Source organism: Rousettus aegyptiacus, unplaced genomic scaffold, assembly GCF_014176215.1.
Source record: "Rousettus aegyptiacus isolate mRouAeg1 unplaced genomic scaffold, mRouAeg1.p scaffold_m13_p_7, whole genome shotgun sequence".
Classification (NCBI taxonomy): Eukaryota; Metazoa; Chordata; class Mammalia; order Chiroptera; family Pteropodidae; genus Rousettus; species Rousettus aegyptiacus.
Genome location: NW_023416310.1, coordinates 73363142 through 73388502, shown reverse-complemented (window position 1 = coordinate 73388502; position 25361 = coordinate 73363142). Strand labels below are relative to the sequence as shown.

Below are 25361 nucleotides of genomic sequence, written 5' to 3'. Positions count from 1 at the left end.
ATCTTCAAGCTTTCTGGAGAAAAACACTCGTCCACGCCACAGAGAATGCTGTGGATTCCATTAGATCGTAACTTCCTGATTAGAGGACAAAAAGCCCAGAACACCTGCCCTACTGACTGCCCCCGGAAGGTCTCACCCACCGGCACATCTTCCCAGGTGGCTGTAGGCGAAGGCGCCATGGTGCCCTAACGAAACCCAGAAGGAACAATAAATCCTCACTACCTCGGAGTACGAGGTTAAAGGAGGTCATTGCACCACAAAAGAGGGCTCCAAGTTCACCCATGAGAGGAAATGAAATGGTATGTCCGACATCCAAGTGTGGCTAAAAACTCAAAGAGACGTTTGTGGAACGGACATCCCTCACCAAGGCAGGCTGGGAAGGGATGTCTTTCAACTTGACCACAAGACCAAACCCAGCGCCTTTCTTGCCCCCTTCGAATACCTCCTCGTCCTTTAAAGCCCCAGCAAAATCTACAGGCGTGTCCATCAGTGCCCTGGGATCCCACAGCTTCCTGCCTGCGGGCTGGCTGTATTAGAGCAGCCCCTCACTGTGCTAGGAGCCTCTGTATCTGCCTCTCTCTAGGAGAGGAAGAAAACAGAGAGGGAGGCCAGCAAGATGGCCACGGGGCACGTGGCCTGGACAGGACAGAGAGGGAAGCCAGCAAGACGGCCACAGGGCACGTGGCGGGGACAGGAGGCGGGAAGCGCAGGGCTCCCGGGGTGCCCCTCGTGCATGGGGCACTGCCCTCAAAGCCGTGCATGGGGCGCTGCCCTCAAAGCCGTGCATGGGGCGCTGCCCTCAAAGCCGATCTGTTCCCATTTAACCGCGTTAAAATCCTGCAATCACACTTCCTAATTTGGGGGCCCTTCCTTACTCTCTTTGTTTATTCAAAAGGAGCCCGGCCTTTAGAATCCGGCTTCCAATAAACAAGTCAGTTTCATGATGATTATCATTACTGATCCCCTGATCGAGCAGAGAGGACGTGGGATTTGCCATCCAACAGACCTCGTCGGGTGCCCGCTCTGCTACTTGGCAGCTGTGTGAGCTTGAGCGAGTCCCTTCCCTCTGGAGCCTCGGTTTCCCGAGCGGTAGCGTGGGGGTGAATCACAGTCCCTCGCAGGGTTTTCGTAAGACGCGGCAGCCACCAGCCGAGTCCCAGAATACTGCACAGCTGCTGCTGCTGTGATTCACGGTGCCGTAAAACTTTATAGGTCGAAAAGGAAAAGGGACCGGTAACGAGATCTTCATAAGGAGATGGTCACTAAAGCCAGCTGCCGCTTGTGGCATGTCTCATTATGCAGCAAATGCTTCTACTTCCCGAGAATCAACGTTAACCCAGGGATTTCTTTCCTTTCTTTCTTTCTTTTTTTTTTTTTCCTCCAGTACCACTCAGGATTCCCAGAGGGGAGCAATACTTAGATAATTCATTTTTAATCATCTCAGCTGCACAAGAAGAAGTTCCATCTTTCTAAAATATAGCAGAATTGAGGGCAGGAGCTGGGTAGTGTGTGTGCGGGGTGGCGGGAAGGGGGAGCTTTGCAAAATTCGAACTTGAGCTGTGGCCTGCGTTTTTGCAGAAAAGTCCGAGGCTTTCTGGTTTTCCCACCCTGGGAAAAGTACTTCACAGAACTGTCTTTAAAAAGCACATTTGGAAATAAATGTGTTTCTGGGTCCTTAACAAGGCCTGGAGGAGGCAAGGAACATCTACTTTATTCTTAAGGATCCTGAGAACTGCTTTTCGCTTTCTAAGGCTCACGCTGAAAAAGCATAAAAAGAAAAGGCATTCCTGAGGGGTTCTGCATGGCCGGCCTGTCTCCTGCCAGCTCTGGCTGCTTCGGAGCAAAGAACCAGGAGGAAAGGAATCGCCCCTTTACTAAAGACCCGCCCCGTCCGGGGCGCGTGTGCGAAGCATGTTATCCATCAGAACAGAGGCAGATGTACACGCTCTGGGACCTGCCTGCTGGGTCTGAAGCCCTGATCCGCCTCTCGGTTGCTACTAGCTGGAGGCCTTGGTCTGGTCTCTTACCCTCTCTGCTGTAAAATGAAGACTGTGATAGTACCGACCTCTGGTCAAGACGGCGTAGTAGGGAGACGCCGCGTTCGCCTCTTCTCACGACCATGAGTGGAGGCGACCTGAGTGTGCACCCATGGATGAATGGATGGCAAAGAGGCGGTACATCTATACAGAGGACTCGGCCATAAAACTGTTAAAAACAGAACGAAATCTTGCCCTCTGCACTGAAGATGGACCTGGACGGTATTGTGCTGAGTAGAGTAAGTCAGACAGGGAAAGACGAATGCCGTACGGTTTCATTTACATGTGGAATCTAAGAAACAAAATCGACAAACAAGACAGAAACAAAGTGATAGATTCAGAGAACATTTTGAGGGGTACCGGATGGGAGAGGGGTTGAGGGGGGAAGGGATTAAGAAGTACAAACGGGTGGTTACCACGTCGTGATGGGGTTGTAAAGTACAGCGTGAGGAATATAGTCGATAACGTGGTAATAACTATGTATGACGTTAGACGGGTACCAGACTTATCGGGGCAATCACTTCCTACGTTATAAAAATGTCTAATCCCGATGTCGTATACCTGAGGCTAATATAATACTGTATACCAACTATAATTGAAAAAGTGAAAAATATTTTTTAAAAATCCACCTATCGCGTTGGACTTTGTGAGTTGGTGCAGGTGGAGCACTTAAAGCAGTTCCTGCCACACAGCGAGAGCTCTCTCCGCGGGCAGCGACCGTAATATCACGATCGCCCTATTTGACCCTCACAGCCACCCTGGAAGACAGGGGCTCTCGTCTTCCTCTGGGAGACGAGGAAACTGAGGCTCAGAGTGGTGAGGTGACCGGGGCTGGGGAAGTGGCTGGAAAAGCTGAATTTAGCCCAGCTAAGCTCGCTTCCGGCTGATGGGCTCTGTGCCCGCATGTGCCTTCGAGATTCACAGTCCATTAGAATAGCATCCGCAGGTAGAAATTCAGAAGTGCCATCAGCATAGGAGTATCAAGAGGCTACAGACAATCAGATATATAGTAGCCCGGCCATATTCGATTCTGCTAACACACTGAGTCTCAGAAATTCTAATAACTCTGTTCCATTATTGTTCTAGCCACTCACTCACCCATCCACCCACCCATCCACATATCTACTTACTCACCCATCCACCCACCCACCTACCCATCGGGAAATATTTACAGAGATTACTCTATTTGCCTGTTCCTGAAGAAGCTGCCAAAATCTTTCACATGGTACCAAGTTAAACTGTGGACTGAATTCTGTACTAGCTGCTAGAGGAACATAAAAATATTATCCGACAGGTCTTAATGCAAAATGTACACCTTTCACCTTCGGCATCCAGAAGATCTTAGCATGTACCTTCCCTGTCTGCCGCCCCTCACCCCCACTCACGAGACATTTCTCAATCTGCCTCCAAGGCAAATTGACCAGTTACTGGTATGACTGACACACCCGACTTCACTAGCTCGAGATACATATTCTTCTTATCATTAAGTGAGATGATTCCAACTTCCCATCCTACCCGGCCTCTCAGGTGTCTCTCTTCCCCCTCAGGTGATCCCATGTACCTGCAAGGTGCCGATTCGGTCTCAGCAGGTGGGCCTGGCAGCCGCCATTGGCAGGTCTTGGCTGTGGCAGGCACGTGCCGGCCTCTTTGCTTCTAATTCCTCCTCTAATGCCCAGAACGAGCCTATGAGATGTCCCCACAGCCTGTCAACCCTTCCTCCCACTTCTGGCCCACTGCATAATGACGTTTCCCGGGAAAATGGAGGATCCCAGAAAATAACGTGGTGGAAAACTTGGACAGGAATAGAGGGTGCTGGTGCCTGGGTGCCCCGGCCTGGGGGAAATGTGTGGTTATTTGGCTTTGGGAAGACACGAGGCAATTCAATAGATGTTCCAGGTACCAGCCATCGTGGGGCTGGACACAGGTGGGCCCTGGAACTGGGGGGAGGGTCTTTCTCTAGCTCAAAGTTGTGTGCAGAGGCCAAGCCAGCGCCGATGGTGGGCTGAGCTCCTTGGCTTTGTGAGGTGCCGTTGGGTCCAGTGTTCTGACCCACCTGCCTCTTCGTATAAACTCCCCAGGAGTTTAAGGGAGGACCAGTTCTAGGTGGAGCACATGGCATGATACCTGAATTCCTCTGACCCAGACACGAAAGTGTGCGCGTGTGAATTACGAGAATTGAGTCGCTCCGGAAGGTGGATGGAGGTGTGGGGCAGCCACCAAGGCTGAGAAGGTGCTTGGGAAGAGGGGATCCTTTCACCTCCATTCGTCCTTACCGCCCCTTATTCTGCACCTGGAGAAAACAGCAGAGGACCGGCCAAGGGGACCCACGTCCCAGGCAGAGGCGGCCTTGACATTACAAGCCCCCCGAGATTCAGTAGAGTGGCCCCATCAGCCACAAAGGCCAGGCAGCCCCAGTCACCTAGGCTCAACTTCAGCTCTCTTCCCATTCCTCAAACGACTCAACTTTCTTTGAAACTGAACTTCTAATTGCCCTCGACTTCGAATGTCACATTCTTTAGCCCATGTCCTATTACTAATCCTCTCCCGCCTGGTTCCTCCTACATCCCTTTTGTTCATGTTAAAGATGACTTTTCTTTTCACCCATATAAGTCTCACTGCCTCCTACACTGATTAATTCAGCAAGATGGGAAAAGAGGACGAGCTTGTTCTCCCTAAAACTCCCATTATCAATCATCCGAGAACCAGAGCAGCTCGGTGCACCCGCATCCGGGAGACGAGCAGCAGCACTCTGCTGTCGGCCCTGGGACGCGGACCTCGGGAGCGGGAAGACCTCAGGCGGCTGATTTCACCGTCGTAAGCCTCAGTTCGCTCCTCTGTTGGACCTGCACTCATAAGGTTGCTGACAAATTTGCAAATAACCTAAGCGGAGTCTCCAGGGCAAAACCTGCTGTCCAGGTACAATGTCACGTGACTTAATGCACGTAGAAAGACAGACCTAGCCCTGGACCTGTCTGAGCCCCATAGCCTATGTTTAGGTAGAGAACATCTGGAAAGTTCCATCAGACAAGGGCAGACTATGCAGTCTTCTCAAACCCACATGGAACACTCACCATGAGAGACTAATTCCTGGGCCACAGAACAGAACGCTTCTAAAAGTTTTTTTTTTAAAGAACAGAAACATATAAAGTCTATTCTCAGACCACAATGGAATTAAAGTAGAAATCAATAACGAAAGGATAACTCTTACCACATACTTGTACATTAAATAGCACGCTACTAAATAACATTTGGGTTAAAGGAGAAATCTTGAGGGAAGTTAAAAAGTATTTCGAACTAAATAAACATGGAAATACAGTTATCCGAATGTATGGAATGTAACCAAAACAGTAACTCAGGGGAAATTTGTAACATTAAATACATATATCAGGGGGAAAAAAAAAATGTCTCCAATCAACCTAAGCTTCCACTTTAGAGAAAGCGGAAAACCAAGAGTAACTGAAGCCTGGGAAGAACAAAAGAAAAGAAATAATAAAAAATGAAGAGCAGCAATCAATGTCAAAGAAACGGAAAACAGAAGAGCATTTAAGAAATTCAACAAAACCAAAAAGCTGGTTCTTCAAAAGGATTAGTAAAATTGATTTTTCAAAGAATTGACAAACCAAGAAAAAAACAGAGAAGACGCAAATGGCAGCATCAGAAATGAAAGAGAAATCATTACTATTGACCCATGGCTATTAAAAAGATAATACAGGAACACTGTGAACAACTCTGTGCCCCAAATTTGATAACATTAATGAAACGGACCAGTTTCTTCAAAGGTAAAAACTACCAAACTCACATAAGGAAAAAGAGATCATTGAAAACCCTATATTGAGCAAAGAAACCAAATCAATAATTAATAACCTTCCAAGAAAGCAAGCACTAGGTCCAGGAGGTTTCGCTGGTGACGTCTATCGAACATTTAAGGAAGAAACGATGCCTTTCGATCTCTTCCGGAAATGAGGAGTGGAAGGAACAATCCCTAACTCATCCCAGGAGTTCGATGAACAACTGCTCTCCTGAGAATTTACCCAACCGACTTGAAAACTTACATCTACACAAAAACTGGCATGCAAATCATAGCCGTTTTTTCCCTAATCACCCCAAATGGAAAAGCAACCAAGAATCCTTTCAAAAAGCAGGAGCAGCCTCCGGAAATGGCTGCGTTTGTATGACATTCTGCAAAAGGCAAGACTAGAAGGTCAACAAGTCAGTGGTGGCGGGGAGCGTGGCAGGGGAGGGCCGACTAGAGGGAGCACAGGGGACATCTTGAGGGTGGCGAAACTATTCCTTATGACACCGTAACGCTGGGTGCAAGATGTGACGTATTTCTCAAGCCCCACTGAGCGCAACCCAGAGTGCACCTGAACGTACGGACTTTTAAACATCATCTGGGAGGCCAGGGGCGCCCAAGGTGGAATTCAGACTGTGACAGGGGATCGAACTGAGTGATCGATGTGTGGCATCACCTCACGGAAGAGGGTGGAGGGAAAAGGGGGCTGACCTAAGCAACTCTGGAAACGAGCGAGGAAAAACAGACCAATCGCAGCTGGGGGACTGGCTACGGAACACCTGAGCGGCCCGCCTCAAAATCGACGGACGGACGAAAACGAGGAAAGAGCGAGAAGCGAGCGAGAAGCTGTTGCCGCCGAGAAGAGCCTAAGGAGACGTGAGGAGGAACGAAGGTGGCGCCCGGGAGGGGCCCTGGGAGAGGAGGTGGACGCGAGGTAAACGCTGAAGAAGTCTGAGTGGGCCACGGATTTTAGTAAATAAGAATGTGCAGATATTAGTTCATGACTTGCGGCCCCACTAAGTCCGAGGGCGACAATGGGAGAAACGGCGCGGGGTGTAGGGGACCTCTCTGAACTATCTTGGCGGTTTCTCTGTAAATCTAAAACGATTCTAAAGCGACATTTTTATTGTAGAAGAGCAAGAGGTCGGTACCTCTCTCCTCCGCCGGCCGCGCCCCTCCTCCGCCCCCTTCCACCTCCTTCTCTGTTGACCCCGGACTCTGTCCAGTGCACAGCTGTAGATGACCGTCAGGGTGAGAGACAGGAAATGAAGCCGGCCACCTACTCCTCACCGTTGGTCACTGTGAAGCCTCAGGGACTCTGGGCAGCGGTCCTGCGACATGTGAGCTCCATCTCAACAAAGCGTTCGGCCGTCGGCGTGAACCGGTGCTCTGCACAGGTCCCCAAAGACCCTGTGCCATACACGCTGCATCTGAAGTAACTGAAGGTCTCGACCGAACGACCCGTGTCTACGCGTGACCATCGGCCGCTTTTCCGGGCCCTGTGTGGCCTCAGCGCCATCCCGTCCGTGTATTGACTCTCAGGCTCCACACGCGAATTTCTTCCTCCGCCTAGAATAAGAGCTGAGACAAGGACGCCTCCTCCCTTCCAAGCCCACCCTTTCATCCTCGCGCTTTGAATTCACCACCCAAAAGCCTCCATCTCCATCCTCCGGGAACATCTAAATGAGCCTGCAGGAGCGCGCAACGTAAAAATAGCACTAATGCAGGTGATGTCGGCAGCAATGATGAGAATAATAGTTCCAAAGCCTCCCCAAAGGCTAAACCTCAGAACAAACACTGGGGTGCTTCTCGGTCTCCAAGATATCGGAAGCGGTTTGTACTGCTGTGTGGACGGCCTTTGCGGGGAGGCGCGTGTACAGGTGGGTGAGGACCTCAGCCTCGCTAGAGGGTTCGGCTCGCAGAGGGGAGAGCCAGCGTCCTCTCCTGCTATGCGCACGGCACTTCTGCCCCCGAAACGCGGAGAAAGTTCTCGCTGTAGTTCGTTCAGGGCCAAGGGATGAGAGGTGCCTTGGGCTCTGAGCTTGCACCAAAGCACCCCGCAAATATTTGAGACCGGAGAGGGGGTGAAACGCCTTGGTTCTAAAACATGTTTAAGGAACTGCAAAACGGAAATTATGAATAGTTTCAGAACAACACTGAAAATCCTTATTTCTGTGGCAATAAAATTATATTTCCGAGGGATGCGAAGGCAGTTTAATATGTTCGCTGTGGTGTGCACTGGGACCCCACAGGTCGGCCTGTGACGGACTTAAAACAGTCCCGGGCCCAGCAAAGAGATGCTACTTGTCCCTTCAGGGGACTTCAGATGGGCTCTCACTAATGACCCCCAACCTGGGGTCCCCGAGGACCCCACTTTGAGTGTTTTTCACCATTTCCCCCAAAAGGAAGAGACAAAATGCTTTAACCCATTTCAAGGCCACACAGCCTATTATTTACTAAATGAGATGCATTTGATCAACATAATTATTCCAAACAGGGGCTCTGTGGAAACTTGGTAAAAAGGACCTTCTGTGTGAAGAAACACAGGCCCCCGGGTGGTGGAGGAGGGTCCCATCCTGGGGGGAGGGGCTTCGGAGCGGGCTGCCAGGAGTTCCCATGGCCTCCCTCTGAGCTCCTGCAGGCCAGTCCTGCCCCTGCCCAGCCTCAGCCAGGCCCGGGACTGCTGTCCAGCCCGCGACGTTACACCTGGGCACCTGAGCACATAAGATGTCCACTTACTGCTCGTTCTTTCAAGGATGAGCCCGAGCCCTACCCCGCCCCGCCGCCCCCCCCCCCCAGAACCACAGCTAAGCCTCCGTCTGCCCACCGCCCAGCTCAGCGAGCTTCCTTAAAAACTGTCACATCACCTGTGCAGCACACATGAACACAAGCCGCCTGTGAAAAGCAAGAGTCACACACAATCAAAAGTGAAACCGCCCGCTCGGCAGAATCGCTGTTTCCAGGGAGGTGGGCATCTTCCCACGCCTTCGTCTAAGTCCTGACTTAAAAATACATGCGCTTCTTACACTATTTCAAATGAAAGGGATCGTTCGGTCCACACTGTTTTGCCACTGGCGTGTGCACCTCATCAAAGTCCCTCCATAACGGTGCGAATGGGTCCACCTCTTTTTAACTCACAGGTGCTGTGGGCACCCCCCGCCCATCTGATTCATCCCCTGCTGCTGGACCCCTGGGCTGTCTCCAGCGGGCTTTCACAAGCTAGGTAACATCTTCTGAGCACGCAGGTGACCAAGGATGAAACCCAGCTTCCCAGAAGCGGAACCCACAGGTTGAATTCTGTGCGCGGTTCAAAGTCTGGTTGTTACTAGCAAATTCCTCTCCCAATTAGCCATATCAAGTTACAGTCCTGTGGTGGTGAGTGTGGGGGAGTCTCTATTTCCTGTCCTCCATCCTGGGGTTCTGCTCTCCTTGACCGAGCCCACCAGCGTGCATGCAGGCCAAATCGCACGGTCCCACGAGCAAGCTCATTAGCTTTCATTGCAATGCGGGTGTGATGGATGCTTTCTAAAAACGACATCAAAATCGGGCGTCTGCCCTGAAAGCATCAGGACCCGGCTTCCTAAACACAAACGTCCGTGTATTGCCCCTGGTCCCCTCTCAAAGGGGGTGCTCTCTAATCCTCCCTCTTAACAGACAGGAACAGCGCCCCGACCATAAGGCTGGGGAAAACCCACATCTGTGCCGGCAGGATTAGCGAGGCGCTGCCGCACGCCCCCGCATCCCACCCCGTTACTGGCAAGCCGCAGTGTGGGTTAAAGCCTGCAGCATGGCGCCTCATGGTAATTACAATCAACATGCTTATAATGCCGAATACATCTGACCTAAAAACTCAGTCTCGAAACAGCATGCACGTGGCTGGATAATCTCAGACCACACTGGCGACATTTGGTTGACACTGCTTCTCTCCCCGGTGTGAAAGGGCTGGCAGCTCGCTGTCCGGGCACGTGGATTTGAAATGAGAGCCTGAGTTTGCCATTTACGTCCAGTTTCAATTATTTCCCTGTGATTCCATCGGTGATGGAGAAACCCAACCGAGCAGAGAAAATCGGCCCTTGCAACAGGGCTGACCCCACGGTGAAAATTAAGGTGTGCGAGCAAGCGGCTACCTAAACCTTTCATAAAGTTATCAATTCACCCGTTCATTTAAAAACCGTATTAACCTGGGTACCTCCCGCGTGCCGGGCTGCGCTGTGCATGTGGTGAAGGACACCCCTGAGAAACAGGTGACATGGCCGCCACAGGTGGCTGCAGGTGGCCTCCAGCCTCAGCGAGGAGGGGAGGGGCTCCTGTCAGGCCCAGCGATCACCACCTCGCCCTACGGCTGGTTATCCAGGGGCTCGGAACGGCGCCCCTGCGGACCACCCCCGCGCAATTAATTTGACAGCCTGCTGGACCCCGTTTGGACCAAACCTTCCGGTGAGTTTAAATGCATCCCGACTCCAAGTCCTGTATCCAGAAAACGGATCCAGGGGCCACTGCCCTCCCTCACGCTGGCAGGTGCTGGGCCACGTGCATCAGCCGCTCTCACTCCCCGTCTGTGCCTGCCACGCTCCTGTCCATCCCCCAGGCCCACCCCCACACCGCCCCCCCCACCAGCCACACTGACCCCCTCGCTAAGCATCTTCCCCATCCGCCCCGTCCTCCCCCCGCCCCACCCCCGCACCTCCCAACATGGAGAACCTGGCAGGTGCAGGTCGATGTTTGGGGAATTAAACTAAGTGTGCCCCCCAGCAAACTGGTCCCCAGACATGGAGAATTTCGACCCTTAAATAAGTCGTCTCGCCTTCTGTTATCTTTGAACCCCACAGGGTCGTGTTCGGGAGAAATAAATGTCTTCCTGGCTTCCTTCCACCTTGCGCGCTGTCCAAAGACCCGGAGCCCCTGTTGCCACTGCTCACAGACGACCCACTTCGGTCTCGCTGATGTTTGACCCCGGGTAATGGGCTGGGAACGCGGGGGGTTATCATCTACTTTTGTGTAGAACTAAAAATATCGATAATAAAAAGCATGTTTAACCCAGCAGTATTTGAGGTGACGTGGAACCCGTCTTAACACGTTACTCCCTCGGCTAAGACTAGTTTCTGATAAACAGAAGAGGTTCGCGACCGGAAGGGGAAGCCTTGATGGCAGGCTCTGATTCAGACCTGGCCATCGGTTGCCAGCTGTGTGGCCTTGGACGCACGCCGTGCCCTCTCTGGACAGTCGCGAGTTTGGCCTGTGAACTGGGTGTGATGGCTACGGCGCCCATCTCGTCGGGTGGGCGTGACGGGGGATGAGGTCGTGAGCGGGCAGCGCTGGGCCCGGCGCCAGGGGGTGGCGGCTGGGAGCTCTTCCCGCTCTGTGGAAGGAAACGTTCCTCTCCCCACGCACTTCACTGCTGGAACATTCCTGGGTGGTGGCCTGTTCACACGTACAGCTCCCCTTTAAGCTCCTCAGTGTCGGGACGGTATCTGATCCATTTCTACATCCAGCACGTGGCCCGAACCATAGAACGTGCTCACGAGAGGTCACTGGCCGCAAATGGCATCCCCGACACAGATAAACGTGAGTGCGTGTGCACACGCGTACAACCATGTCCCACCCCGGGGACGGCGGCTGCGTGGAGAAGGTACTTAGAGACGTCAGAGAGAGCCCGACAGACCCACACATGCACCCACCACCCCAGCCGCGAACTTCACTAAAACCCCAGCTCCAGCATTTCCTCCGTGACCTGATCATTCTTTCGTTCGTCCAACGAAGGATGAATGAGCCACCCCTGTGAGCCTCGTGCTGGATGCTTAGGGAGAGAGAGAGAAACGAAGACAGCTTCTCCTCTCGATATGCTCGCAATCTAGAGAGAGAGGTCTCGGGGCCTGACCGCGAGGGTCCTGGCAGGAACTTGATTGTCTTTTCCCTGAAAGTGACTGGGAGTCATTGAAGAGCGTTAAGCAAGTAATAACGGAGTCGTATTTGCATTTTATAAATTGCCCACAATGGATCTCATATCCAGTATCGCCAAGCCAAAACATACCTTTAAAACCCTCCTCCTAAGCCCCTTGTCTTCAGAGAATGTGGCTTCTCTAAGCTATTATTTAGCTTTTAAATGAAATAAAAAAAAAAAAAACAACTCTGCCCTACAATCCGGTCCTAAAACCCACGACCACCTGCCACTTTGCTGACACTTCTGCTCCTGGAGGCATGAGAGGGGGCCTCGCTGCCGAGCACATAGCTCGGGCAAGGTCCTTCTCACCAGCCGAAACATTCACCGGTTTGGAGAGCTGGTAAGGATCTGTTCTATGAGCACAAGAAAAAATATAACTGGTTTTATACATTTTCTCATAGTGATTAAGACGCTAAACCCTTTTAAATCAGAGATTATTCTTGAGCCCCTAATACTATTTAAATTACAACTCCCAAATCTCGAATCATGTAACGGACTCGAGACCAAATGCTGCTTTTTAGAAACTCTGTACATCGCATGGAAGTTCCTAACGTGACAGAAGGTGCCGTGACTAGACTGGCCCAGTGACAAAATCTCAGGGAGGTTCTCTGTGCTCTAATGCTCGTCATCCTCACCCTTCTATAGAAACCATGTTTCTATCCAGATCTCAAAGAAATCCACCGAGGTGCCGCCAAACCCACACAGTGACAGCTTCAATGCCATGATCGCTGGGGCACCTCCCTCCAATGACCACAGCAACCAGTAGAGCCACAGGTCCTAGTTTTAACAGCCCAGAGCTAGCCGCCCATCGCCTCCTCATTCCTGAAACAGATTCCTCAAGGCAAGTGTATTTCACAGACGAAAACCCTGTGGACAGGTTTAGTTTGTCAGTATCCAACGGTACGTTAAGGCACTTGTCCTAACCACACAGGTATAAAAAAACCACTTGCTTCTGGAATACTGGATGAGCACAGCCCCAGAAAGTGGCGTCCAGGAGAACAGCTGTGCTCAAACGCCGTTTCCGTTTCCGTTGGCCTCAGCCCAAGAAGTCAAATGCACAGCAGCTCATTACTAAGGCAGCACACATTAAGTCATCAACCCTTTCAAAGCCGAGACCCTGGCAGGAGCCCGCGAACAGCTCGGTGCCCTTGCAGGCAGGAGCTTCGCCGAAACGCTCGCAAGACCCCGCATGTCTGTGCCCCCTTCACGAAAGGGCGAACGGGCCCAGAGAGGTCCGGACACTGGCGGACCCTCACACAGCTTGCAAGGGGCAGCCGCATGGTTAACTCACGTCTGTCTAACACGAAGCGTGTGCTTTCTGTGCCCCAGGCCCCCACGTGTGAACTGGACCTCGAGGGGTACAGGGATCCAGCTGAAATGCTGCTGGTGCAGGCCTGGGGGACATTGAGACAAGACTTAAAAACGAAATGAAAGTCCCATTTGCCATTCTGCTTTTAAACTCTGCAAATTAAAACTCTGTAAGTTAAACACCCTGAAAGATTTTTTTCCGTGAGCTTAACATTTCCCAAGATGCCCTTTAGTAACTCAACATGCCTGGAACCCCAGGCAGCCCCGTCCACGTGGAGCTTTATTATTATTTAATGTAACTTCCAGATACATCACTTCTTTTTCACCCTTTGCCAACAAAACGAAGGGTGAAAGCTTCGTGCCCCGTCGTCACTGGCTGAACAACGACAGCCGCAACACCGCAGCTGGCGTTGCTGGACTCCTAACGAAGGCACGTTAAACCTCGGGGAATAAAGCCATCCAGCAAGTGGTGAGGCAGAAAGAAAGGCATCGCGCTTTATGGGCGCTCATCCTAAACATGCGCATCAGATGCCGGAGCCTGGGGACGGCGAAGGCGGAGTTTAAAGAGACACCATCTGGTGTGCGATGCTCCAAATGATAAACCCAGCCCTTAATTTCTATCATCTGCTCTTCAGTCACTCTCCTCCCCCGCGACAAAAATAAATAAATAAATAAACGGGGGGTCAGCGCATTCGCTAAGCAGGTTTAGCGAGATCCATGACGTCCCCTGTAAGATATCCTGATAAGCTCAGCATGACGACCTGTATCTTTTCTCCAGAAACAAAGTCCTATTTTATTTTACGGTCAAACACTACACACACAGTGGCTACCATAAACCAAGAGCCCAAAATAACCCGATGGCGAGCTACAGTCTTCTCTGTAATTTTTTTTTACATGATGTAAAGTCCCTTGGCTCCTTGAATGAAAAAGCAGAGATTTTAGGAAACTTTCCAATCTGTGAAATGAAAAATAGAGTAATTGCTCAAGTAAAGAAGGGTTTCTTTAAAGAAAAAATGTCTTGAAGACAGAAGGAAAACAAGAGTAGATAGCCCAAATCAAAAGCATTTCCTGTTTAAATGCTCAAAGGCAACGTCTGTAACATACGTAACAGGAAAAAGCTCCACTAAAAAAAAAAAAAAGAAAAAAAAAAAAACAGAAAAGTAGCATAGCCTTGAAAATGTTTTCTTACTTGTAGGTCTGAAATATCTTAGTTTAAAAAAAAAATGTAAGATGGCTCATTCAGGGTTGATTTGAGTTCACAAAATAATTTTATTATATGTAAGAAAGCATACAGGCAATAAAATTAAGAAAGCATTCACAATGCATAAATAACAGAGACCCAATGCTGGAGATACTTTCCAGGAGATTTCTTCCCGGTCACCCACTTCATCTAAAAGTTAAGGGAATTGCTTATCCACGAGAAAACTCTGTAAACGTTTCAAAGTTGTTCTCTGGAGATGCCCCCACGTGAATTAGTATCTCACAAGGGAGATCACAATATCTTTCTTACGGTCCAGGCGATGACTCGGGGGCATGAGCGTGGAGCACAGAGAAAGGGTTGGCATGTGTCAGAACAGATACTGATGGCTTCGGAGCGCTTAACGCACCTCAAGAGAAGAGGTGTCCTGTTTTTCCCCAACGGCTGTGTCTTTCTCAAGGATGATAATGAGGCACTATTCATTAGTTAGTATACCTTTAACATTGAGACTTAAAAAAAAAAAATCGATTCTAAGTTCAGATGAACGCACTGCAAGAGGAGCCTTGCCTTGGCTTGGTACCTGGCGAGGTCCGGGCGCAGGATCTGACCTCTGCCCACGGGTGTGATGGCTGTGACATAAGAATTAAGGAAACCCGCTGTCTGCACATACCTAACCAGGACAGCCATCTGCTTGGTTCAGAAAAGCTATCTGACATGTGGAACGAGAAAAGACAGACAGGGCCGGTTATTTTACATAAATACAAAGTGGCATCTACTTCTTCTGACCACTTAAGACCATCCATTTCGAGGTGGCGTCTTCCGAAGCTGGCTTTTACTTAAAATATTTACAGAACTGGAGATCATTCTCCTTGGAAAGTGTTGGTTCTTTTAAAAAAGCTAACCTCAACAGCAGCTATGCTTTTTTTAAGCTTTTCGAAATCATTTTGGGGTGGGGGGGGGACATTCATAGCATTTGTCAATACTCGCCTCATCTTTATTTATGCCAATGAATTTTAAGGAATGATCACGACTCGTCTCCTACCCGTCTCTCCTGTGTTTCTGGAGTTCGCACAGGAGAGTTCAGGATTTCAGAGTCTCTGTGTTTGTTTCATTGGCTTATAAAGTGCTCGTTACATGGACGATACGCGGTTGTAAAGTCTCAGATAACTCATCAGCTTATCCTATGAAATACGATAAATATATAGATTCATTATAATAAATTAAAAATATCCATATGGTACAATAAATAAATAAGACTACTATCCACGAAGCAGCTCTCGATTCTGTGACCAAAAAAAACAAAAAAACAAAAAAACCAACAATCTTATTCGGACTGTAAGGCTCGGTTACTTTTTAGAAATGATTGATGAAAGCATGCACCTACCTTTACAATCTGAAAATTTTGCCCGGGGCCAGTGTTAGCACCTGTTCGTATACAGCAAACTCAACCCTTCTCACTTCCTTCCCAGAAAGGTTTACTTTTTTAAGTGAAGCTGTTCATTGCTGCTTCTTTGCCCTATTTTTTTTTTTTTTTAAATCCTAAGAGTCGGTTTCTAAAAAAAAAATCATTTTGGAGCCAAAGACACGTCCCCTTGTGAACGTTTGTTTCGGGTGCGTGCCTCTGGTTCACTACGGACAACACAGAAAACACACTGGGATGGATTTTAAAATATCGTTTGTGTGTGTGTGTGTGTGTGTGTGTGTGTGTGTGTGTGTGTGTGTTGGGAAAAAGCAGCGAGGCGGGGGCAGGGGAGGCTCCCCCCGACACCTCCGAGTCTCGCCACGCTTCGGTTTCCCCATGGCGAGCCCCTAGAGAGCTCTCTCCACCAGGTTCTGAGACGAGCGTGGCTGGGCAGGATTCGTCTCGGCGTTCAGGTTGGGTGCTGTCCATTCTGCGTCATGGGCTGGATCTTTTCCAGCGAGACATCAGTGTCGTAGTCCAAAATGACAGACAGGGCCGGGGACAGCTTCTCCAAGGGCTTGGCTCCCCCGCCTGCCTCGTCCTCCTTCGGGTCCTCGGAGGGGCGCACGGCGTGTGGGATCAGGTACAGGTTGCAGTCCTTGGAGATGGACCCTCGTGGCTCGTGATGGCTGGAAAACACCACGGCCCCGTTGTTGTGGACGCTGACCGTCTCGATGGCGTTATTCGTGGCGGGGCAAAGTCTGTAGCATCCTAAGAGGGTTGAAAACGCCTTCCGAAAATCAGCGTTAAAGGCGTAGATGATGGGGTTCAGGGAGGAATTAGCCCACCCAAACCACACGAACACGTCGAAGGTGATGGAGTCGATGCAGAAAGGCTTGGTCTCCCCGGCCCCGCAGAAGGGCACCATGCAGTTCAAGATGAAGAAAGGGAGCCAGCAGCACACGAACACGCCCATGATCACGGACAGCGTCTTCAGAACCTTGGTCTCTCTCTTGAAGGACATCTTAAAGGAGCTTTCTGGCTGGGAGCACTCCGCGGGCTTGCCGTTCCCGGCGGTGGTCTGACAGCTCTTGGCGTGGACCGCTGCCCTCTCCAAGGCCGAGATGCGCCGAATCTGCTTCTGGGCGATCCTGTAGATCCTGGTGTAGGTCACGATCATGATGGCCACGGGGATGTAGAAGCTTATCAGGGAAGAGGAGATGGCGTACGTCCTGCTGAGGCTGGAGTCGCAGTCGTCGGTGGCCTCGCCCAGGGCGGTGGTGTTCCTGTCGGCGGGACCGACGGCTTTCGCCTTGTGCCAGCTGAGCTGCACCGGGATGAACGAGATGAGGACAGACAAAGTCCATGCCACGCTGATCAGAATGAAGGCTGCCTTGGGGGTCATCTTCCTCTCATACCGGAAGGGGCTGGAGATGGCCCAGTACCTGTCGACGCTGATCACACACAGGTTGAGGATGGACGCCGTGGAGCACATGATGTCAAAGGCCACCCAGATGTTGCAGAAGGACCCGAAAGGCCAGAAGCCGGCGATCTCGGCCACCGCTTTCCAGGGCATGACCAAGACAGCCACCAAGAGGTCCGACACGGCCAAGGAGATGACGAAGAAGTTGGTCACCTTGGAACGCAGGTGCCGGAACCGGATGACGGCGGCGCAGACCAGCGTGTTGCCCAGCAGCGTGGACAGGATGAGCAGCGACAGGAAGCAGGCGGTGAGGATGCGGGAGGAGAAGCTCCTCTCCGCCACCAGCCCGGCCCTGCCCATGGCGGTCGCGTTCAGAGTCTTCATCTTCCCTGGGGGCACAGCACATAGGGGGCTCTGACGCCCCGCGGGTTCCCGAGCAGGGACTGGGGGTCGGTCAGGCGCGCAGCGGTCCTCACTCCCCAGGCAGCGCGTGGCGCGTCCCCGCGCGCTCCCCCGGGGGCAGGACGTCACGGGCGCTCCATGCTAGCGCTGAGCGATGGCGCGCGGGAGGGAGCCTGCCCTCGGCGTCCAAGTCGGCCGCTCGGACGGTCCCTCCTGCTTTCTACAACCGCCTTCCGGCTCCCTTGCTCCAGGTGGCTGTCGACGCAACCGGCCGACCCTCCGCGTCCCCCATGGAAAGCACCGGCTGCTTAGCACATTCCAAGGTATCACTCCAGAGACTGGCGGCCTCTGCCGAGCTAGTCAGCCGTAGTCACATCTCAGGGCCGAGACGCAGCTGAAAATACATCCAAACCCCTGGCTCCCCAAACGCAGTTCCCCAAACGCCCTAAAAAGCAAAGAGAAAGCAGAGGTCGCCAAGACTCGAGCAGACTGCGCTTTCACTCCCGTCAAGCCCAATGCAACGCCGTCCGTCCGACCCGCCTACCTTGCCTTGGGGGTGTCTGTCTCGGAGCCCCCGGAGCTCCGGGAGCGGGTCCGCAGCGCCCGGGACTCGCGCCCGAGTCCCGCCCGGCGCGCGCACCGCGGGGTCGGCTCCCGAGGCGGTGAAGTCGCGGGGGCGGGTTTGGGAAAAGGATCCCGGGCCGGGGCCCCCAGGGAGCCGGCGCGGCCCCGCCGCTTCGGAGGGCTGGAGATGGTCGAAGATGGACGAGACCCGGGAGGAGGACGGCGGGTAGCCCGGCGCCGCCTCGGGGGAGGGCCCCTCCGGGGCCAGTCACTCGGGCGGCTTCTCCGCTCCGCGTCCTTACTCCCGGAGCCCAGGGCCCCCCCGGGGCGGCCCCTGGCCGGTCCCCGCCGCGCCCTGCGCCTCCTCGCAGCGTCGCTCGCTGCCTCCCGGGCGCCCGCGAGAGCCGGGCTGGCAGCGGCGGGCGCGCGGGCCGTCCGGGTCCCCGCGGGGCACAGCCCACCCCGCCCCCGCGTCCCCTCCCCTGCCCCGGGGGCGGGCCTCGCTTGACGAGCAGAGTTGCGGGCGACAGCCGCACGTGGTTCCCGCGGATGGCGCCGCGGCTGGAAGGGGCGGAGGGCGATGCCCAGGGGAGCGCTCGTCCGCGCTGGGGGACCCCAGCGACCCCGGGGCCCCCAGACCCGCGGACGGCGCGCGACAAATCCCGACGCGGGAGCCTCCAGGGAGTCCGAGTCGCCCGAAAGCGAAGCTCGGTGCGACACCTGGCGCCTCTTGCGGCGGCCCCCAATCCCCTCCCCAAGACCAGCGCGAGCGGGGACCCTGCCCACTTTCCCACGCGCGCCAGCCCCTGGACTAGCCCGCCCGCGTCCGACCCGCGCCGCCTCCAGATGCCCCCGACTGGGGCGAGCGTCCCCGCCGGTGCCCCTACTCACCGCGCGCGGGCCGGGCTCCGCTCCCCGGCGCCCCAAGGGCGCTCGCCGCGCGCTGCGCCCGGATGGCGGGCGCGTCCAGGGCCGCGGCCGACGCTGGGCTGCAGCCTGCGCCCCGCGCTCCGCGAGCGCCCCAACCCCGGCGCGGTGCGCTCGGCGGGCCCGGGGCGCCCTCTGCCGGCGGCTGCGGCGTCGCGAGGCCGCGCTGCGCCCCGGCCGGGACCGACCTCACCCGCGCATCCACGTGGGACCCGCCCCTGACGGCCGGAACCTCGGAAAGGGGGCTCCTCCGCTTAAAATACCCTTAAAAACCGACCACGCTGAAAAACTCCTTTTGCTGGAGCTGCATTCACTGCGCCGATGTATTTTCCTGAGCGCTCACTACTTTCCAAGAGCGGGCGGGGGCTCAGGGCGAGCAAGAGGTGTGCCTTACGCTCAAAGACCGAGAGAACTGGCACTTGCCGGGGGCCCCTGTGTCCCAGGCGCACGCCTTACATCGTTCACCCCTTAGAACATCCCCCCGTCACAGAGCCTGCTCATCTCTGCTCGGCCCGAGTGGAAAATCGGGTTCAGAAAATGGCTCAAAATGACAGGGCGAAGGAAGCTGCCGCCCGACCCCTGACTGCGTGGCCTTTGCACGGACACGTGACTGCCTACCTGGCGCTCAAGGACTAGCGCGAAAGCTCACAGCTAAATAATTCCCCACAGGGCTGAAAGAGAGGGAAGGGAAGGTTCCAGGTGGCCATCTGAGCCGGGGCGTCTAACTCCCCACCCATCCTGAAATGTCTCCGCCGCAATCGCCTGGAAATTCACAGAGAGGGGACATTGGGCATTAACCCAGGATGACAGCAAAGGGTAGGGGTCCTTTCCCCCCTGCATAAAGGGCAGGTGGAATCGGGCTGGGCCAGGGAGAACGGCCCTGGGACTGCCTGTGTGGAAAGGCGCCTCTAAAGACTGCCGAGAGGAGGTAACAGAGTAACAGAGGCGGGAGGCCAGGACGCGGCCAATTTGAGAGGTCAGATGTCTGTCTAGGGACGTGTCCCCAGGACGTGAGTCCTCCCAGAGCCAATGACCCTGGCAGTGCCCACGGCTCTTTAAATTAAAAGAAGGACCACGGTCACGGCCACACACACCAGACCTCAGGGATCTCTTCCATGTCACGCCTGCCGGGCTGGTCTCAGATGCCATCACGTTCAATACGACACTAGTTTGATGGCCAAAAACAATATTTGATACGAAACTTAAATCCTAACCAAAACCTTGTTGTAAACGAACGACACGACATTCACAACGTACTTCTTCATGTCCTTGTTTCTCTCAAGCTCGGCTGCTGTTCCAAAAGACTCTCTTTCTTTGCTTGAAAAAAAAAAAAAAAAAACGAACAAACAAAAAAACACAAAAAACAAAAACCCCTAAATTCTTTCCAAACTAACCCACGCTGACCTACCTGTGCCTTTCTCTCAACTCATTCACCTGACAGGTGGAGGAGATCTCATCAACACAGATCTCTTATACAGTGGTTGAGAGGTATTTCTGGCTCACGAGTAAATTTCTGCCATTTTCACTGTCAGAACATCAAATCCCGTCATCACCCATAACACAAAAAGGCTCGGGTTCCCAGCTAGAGATGAGAGAACCCGTGAACACCTAACGGGGGAATTTCGTTTTCTGTCACCAGGAAAATAAGAGAGTTGAGCAATTTCTCATGATTCTAAGACGGCCGGACCTCTGAGATTCCTTTCTGGCAGACTTGGGTCCCTGATTTTTGAACACCGTTGCTGCGGGAACAGGGAAGAGTAAAATTTAATCTAAATCTCAGGGTTTTTTTTTTTTTTTTTTTTTTTCACTTTGCACAGAGTGTGAATTTCAGAGGAACTTACAGTTTGGCTAGAGGTTTTGTTTGGGGGATTTTTTTCCCCTCCCATTTTTTTTTTTTCCTTCTTGAAGCCAAAGTGAAACAAAGGCTTCAGTTCTGTTCTATAAAAATCTCCCCCAAATATTAAGAATGCAAATATAAATGCAAGCAGCTATTAGAATTCGATAATGCTGGGAATGTAAATCCAAATACAAAAGCACTTTTGTTCCCCAAATTGGCATGTCTTTTAAGCTCCACTGTGATTTATTCACTGCAGAGAGGAGGAAGTTAAAATGATGCTTTTCAACAGATTCTTATTTGAAGCTTGTAAAACTAAATGAATACAGGAGGTACGTATCACAGGGGGAGCTTAATCTCACAATAAATAAAACAAGGGAACTGTCAAGTATAACAAATGATATACATTTGGAAGGCTTTAGCATTATTAAAGCTGAGTTAATACCAAAAACGATTGCTTATAATGTCAATGAAAAGAGATAAAGCTTGGTTGACCTTGACTAAGTCACAAGGATGCTTCTTTTACACCAAACTACAGCTTTTCTGAAATTCCCAATCCCATCTCAAATCCTCTTCTCCCGCAGTAACTGTGTTTCGAAAAATCAACACTATTAAAAATTTAAAGATCAATAAATATCACTTTGGGTGCTGGCTGAGAGGTTGTTCAACACATATAACGCGTTGTTATGTGCACGTAACAGAAAACATTATTTTCTGTTGCCGTATCTGTTCTTAGTTGCCTTTTTCTGCTTCTACTGGCTTAACTGAGTTGTTTTTAAGATTTTTTTAAACTCCTTTACTGCATCGTTTTCTATAAATTCGTGTTTTAGTATTTTCGTGGTTGCCGTGGGGTTTACATCATATATATGATAAGATGTATGACATATGATATAAATATAGATATATCATGACTGTATCTTATAATGTGCATTTATCACACATTAATATAAGACACAGATATGTCTCCCTCCCTCTCTCCTTCCCTCTCTCCCTCCCTCCTTCCAGATCTCCTCTCTCCAATATTCCATTCCATGATCTCTAACCGCTTTATCGTCCCTGGACTTCTAAGTTTACCTCTTCGACTCGAGCAGTCGGCCAGACTCGACTCTACCACCTTCTCTGTACTATGACATGGAAATTCTCTTTAGCCAGCAAGCTGGGGTACCCATAAGGCTCACCTCATTCGTTTCCCATCTCTCTAGGATCACTGCCCTGTTACTTGATGTCCGGAACCTTGAAAAACGTCATTTCATACTTTCTGCCCATCTTATTGGTCGTTTCAGAAGGGAGGAGGAATCCCTGTTACTCCATCTTGTCTAGAAACAGAAGTCTTGGCTTTTTTAGATTTTAAATCTCAAAAGGCAAAAGAATCTAGGTAGGCAAGGGAAATGACAATGGAAATAGAAACTGGTTCAGCAATCTTGATTTTCTTGGTTTTTTTTTTTTTTTTTTTTGCACCCCCAAAACTGCCAGTGGCCCACGGCCCTGGGCTGGTAGAAGCACTGAATCTAGCCCCTGGCTCTCACGCTATTAGGGTTCCAGAATTCTATCCCCCCCCCCCCCCCATCTAAAGCTCTCAGTCTTGAGAAATACATGGAGTCAGTTTGGCCCAAACAGGGAAATAGAAACCACACGAGTTGTTTTAGTAGAGAGGGTTTACTCGAAGGGATTGTTTAAGCAGGTGTAAGGACCCCGGAATGACGACAGCCCCTTCCCTGCCTTCCTTTGGGCCTCTGCTCCAACGTCCTCTCCACAGAGAAGCCGTCCCTGACCATCCCCCCTAAAGCTCCGCCCCGCGCCCCGTGCCTCCCTCGCTCTCTGCTTTGACCCAGCTTTCTTCATTCCACGGTTTCATTCCCGAAAATCCTGCATTTATTGGTTTATTGCCGGCTCTGCCGTAGGAACGTGAGCTGTGCCGAGCGGGGACTCAGCCTCTCTGCCTGTCTGAGCCGGGACGAGCACATGCTTAGGAGACGGACTCTGGATGATGAATGGACCGGACGTGAAGAGCAAGCAGGGTATCGCGTTCTGATCGAAAGAGTCAAACAGAGCGGCGGGTGCTTAACCAGAGCAAAAGGAAATGTGACGTATTAGCTTCCCCCCCCCTCGTCTCTGCCCTGTTATGTTAGGATCAATTTGAGGAGCGAACCAGTTCCTTAAACCCACAATGTTGTGACTCAGCTTTCTTAGAAGAATCAACACTGTGTTTAGCCTCCGGGGCCTACATAAGACAGAACTGGCTCCCACGATATGTTTCCTGTTGCGTTATTTTTAAACAAAAAGCCAATTCATGTGTTTTACAGATGCTTTGTATGTGAGACACAATGAGTTTTCACGCCCAAACAAGAATGTTTTTAGGATTATTGTATGCAGTTGAAACTAGGCCCTAACATTGAAACCAGACCCGAACAGTCTCTCTCTCTCTCTCGCTCTCTCGCTCTCTCTCATTTTAAGTGTCTTTTGGGAGGTAACAGCAGGCTCTGGAGGCCGTCAGACCAAGCTGGATCAGATGGGTCCCAGAGGCTTGAGCAGGGACAGTTAGCAGCTAAATAACCCTAAGCTGACCTCGAAAGCACAATGGAACCAAGGTTCACAGAACTTAAGCAGGAGAGAGGCTACTTTTTCTGCCAGAGCCCATTAAGAAGCAAGGGGTCCATCAATTAGGAAGATGCGGTGCAGGGAACGAATCAGAGACACACAGAACTGATCGAGCAATTTCTGCCAGACTAGACTTCCTCCGTCCCCTGTTCACCTCTTCCCTAACCGTAGCTGACTTACTTCCAAGACTACCCAGTCAGACCCCCTGAATTCGACCCTCACCCCTTAAAACCGACCCCAAGCCTTTGTTGGAGACCCCATGTGAGCCATGTGTCCCTGGGCACCTCGTTGGGCTGGCCCAACAAATAAAGCTCCTTGTTCTCTTGGAAAACCTGCCTCGGACTCTTGGGCCCTCTGTAAGCCACACATCAAACCCTCACCTGCTGTTTGGTTCCATTGTGCTTTCGAGACCACACTGCCACCTACACGCTGCCCGGAGAAATGTCCGAGGCTGTGAAGGGGAACAGAGTTTGCCCCCCCCCCAATATATGTCCCTTTTTGGGATACTGATTATTTTAAGCAGATTATTTCTATGAAGCAAAAGACTCAGGAAGAAAACCTTTGAACTTGCCGCTAACTGCCTAAAAGAATTTGGACAGAAGAGGGAGCTCTCACCACAGACGACCATATTTTGGTATGAACCAGGTGTGTGGGAGAGGGAAGAATCCAGCAAGGCGAATTTGACTCTGTGTCCCACTGTGTCAGGCCGGCACAATATACAACAGGCTCTTTCCATCCCTCTGTGAATGATGTATCTCGTTTCGCCTTAGTGTCTTTGGAATTTTTATGCTTATGTGAATTCTCCAGGTGCACCTGTTAAAACTTGATCTTCTCCTGTTCATCTGCTATATGTCATTTGAATTATCCGATCAGCCAAAAGAACTTAGAAAGGAAGAAGGAAAATTATTTTTTCTCCTCTACAGTTAGCCATAATTTTCCTCCGCTCCATAGAATGTTCTACAGTCATTCAGATAAGACAGGACCTTTTACCCCCAGAGGAAATAATCTGCTTAAAATAATCAATATCCCTGCCCTGCCCTGTGCCCTGCCAGCTCCGGCCCCACTTACCACCACGACGTACTCATTCGCTGTGTTTATCGTCTGTCTCGCCCTCCTGGAAGGCCCACTGCGTGGGGGAAGGGGGTTCGAAGTGTGCCTTTCAGGGAAGAATCCCCAGCACCCAGAACAACGTCTGACGTACAACCGATGTGCGATAAGCGTTCACTGAATGGAAGCGTGAATGAACGAAGGATGTCGATGTGACCTGAGAAAACATTTATGGAACAGGACTTTATGTGAAGAAAGCACATTCCAAAATAGGTGCTTCGTGAGTCTAACCACGTATTTAGCCAAAGAATAAAAATAAAATAAACAGAATCCACCAAGTGTCCTGCATTGTGCTAGACCCTGGGGGAGAAGGTTGACTAAGACTGAGTTTCTTATTTTAAAGGATTCACGGTCGAGAGAAGAGACTGCGCTGTGAATCTAGGGTTGAATGTGCGGGACGAGTGTCTGCGGAGGGACGTACCATGGCTGCGGGAGCCGTGGACCGGATCCCCGAGGCTCACGTGGGCCGGATGTGCCCACTGCAAACCTCAGCAGACTCGCCCTCTCGGTTAAACTTCCCAACAGCCCCATGAGGCAGCTGTTAGCCTTATCCCTACTTTAGAGAGAGAGAAGCCGAGGCCTCGAGAGGCTCAGAAACTTATTTGTTAAGAGTCCCATAGTCAGTCAGAAGCCACAGGGGTCTGGCTCAGGAGCCTGTGTCTTTAAGCCCTGGGCTAAACTCGAGCACAGGGTAAAAGGAAGTTTGATGGGTCAGAAAAGAAAATGCTGGAAGAATACATAATAAAAATCCATAATAAAAATGCTGGGGACTGGCTGGATTACGTACATGAACTTTTCTGTACTTTTCAAATTCGCGTGATTCTTTAT

General features: G+C 51.6%; 1 protein-coding gene across 1 annotated transcript; it reads right to left on the bottom strand.

Moving 5' to 3' along the window:
• Window positions 1-15985: 15985 nt before the first annotated feature.
• On the bottom strand, window positions 15986-18378 carry DRD1 (dopamine receptor D1). Its single transcript, XM_016155223.2, has 2 exons — window positions 18048-18378; window positions 15986-17948 (listed from the first exon to the last, which is right to left on the bottom strand). Exon 2 carries the CDS (start codon window positions 17483-17485, stop codon window positions 16148-16150), a length of 1338 nt encoding a protein of 445 aa, XP_016010709.2. The 5' UTR covers window positions 17486-17948; window positions 18048-18378; the 3' UTR covers window positions 15986-16147.
• Between the last annotated feature and the right edge of the window lie 6983 nt (window positions 18379-25361).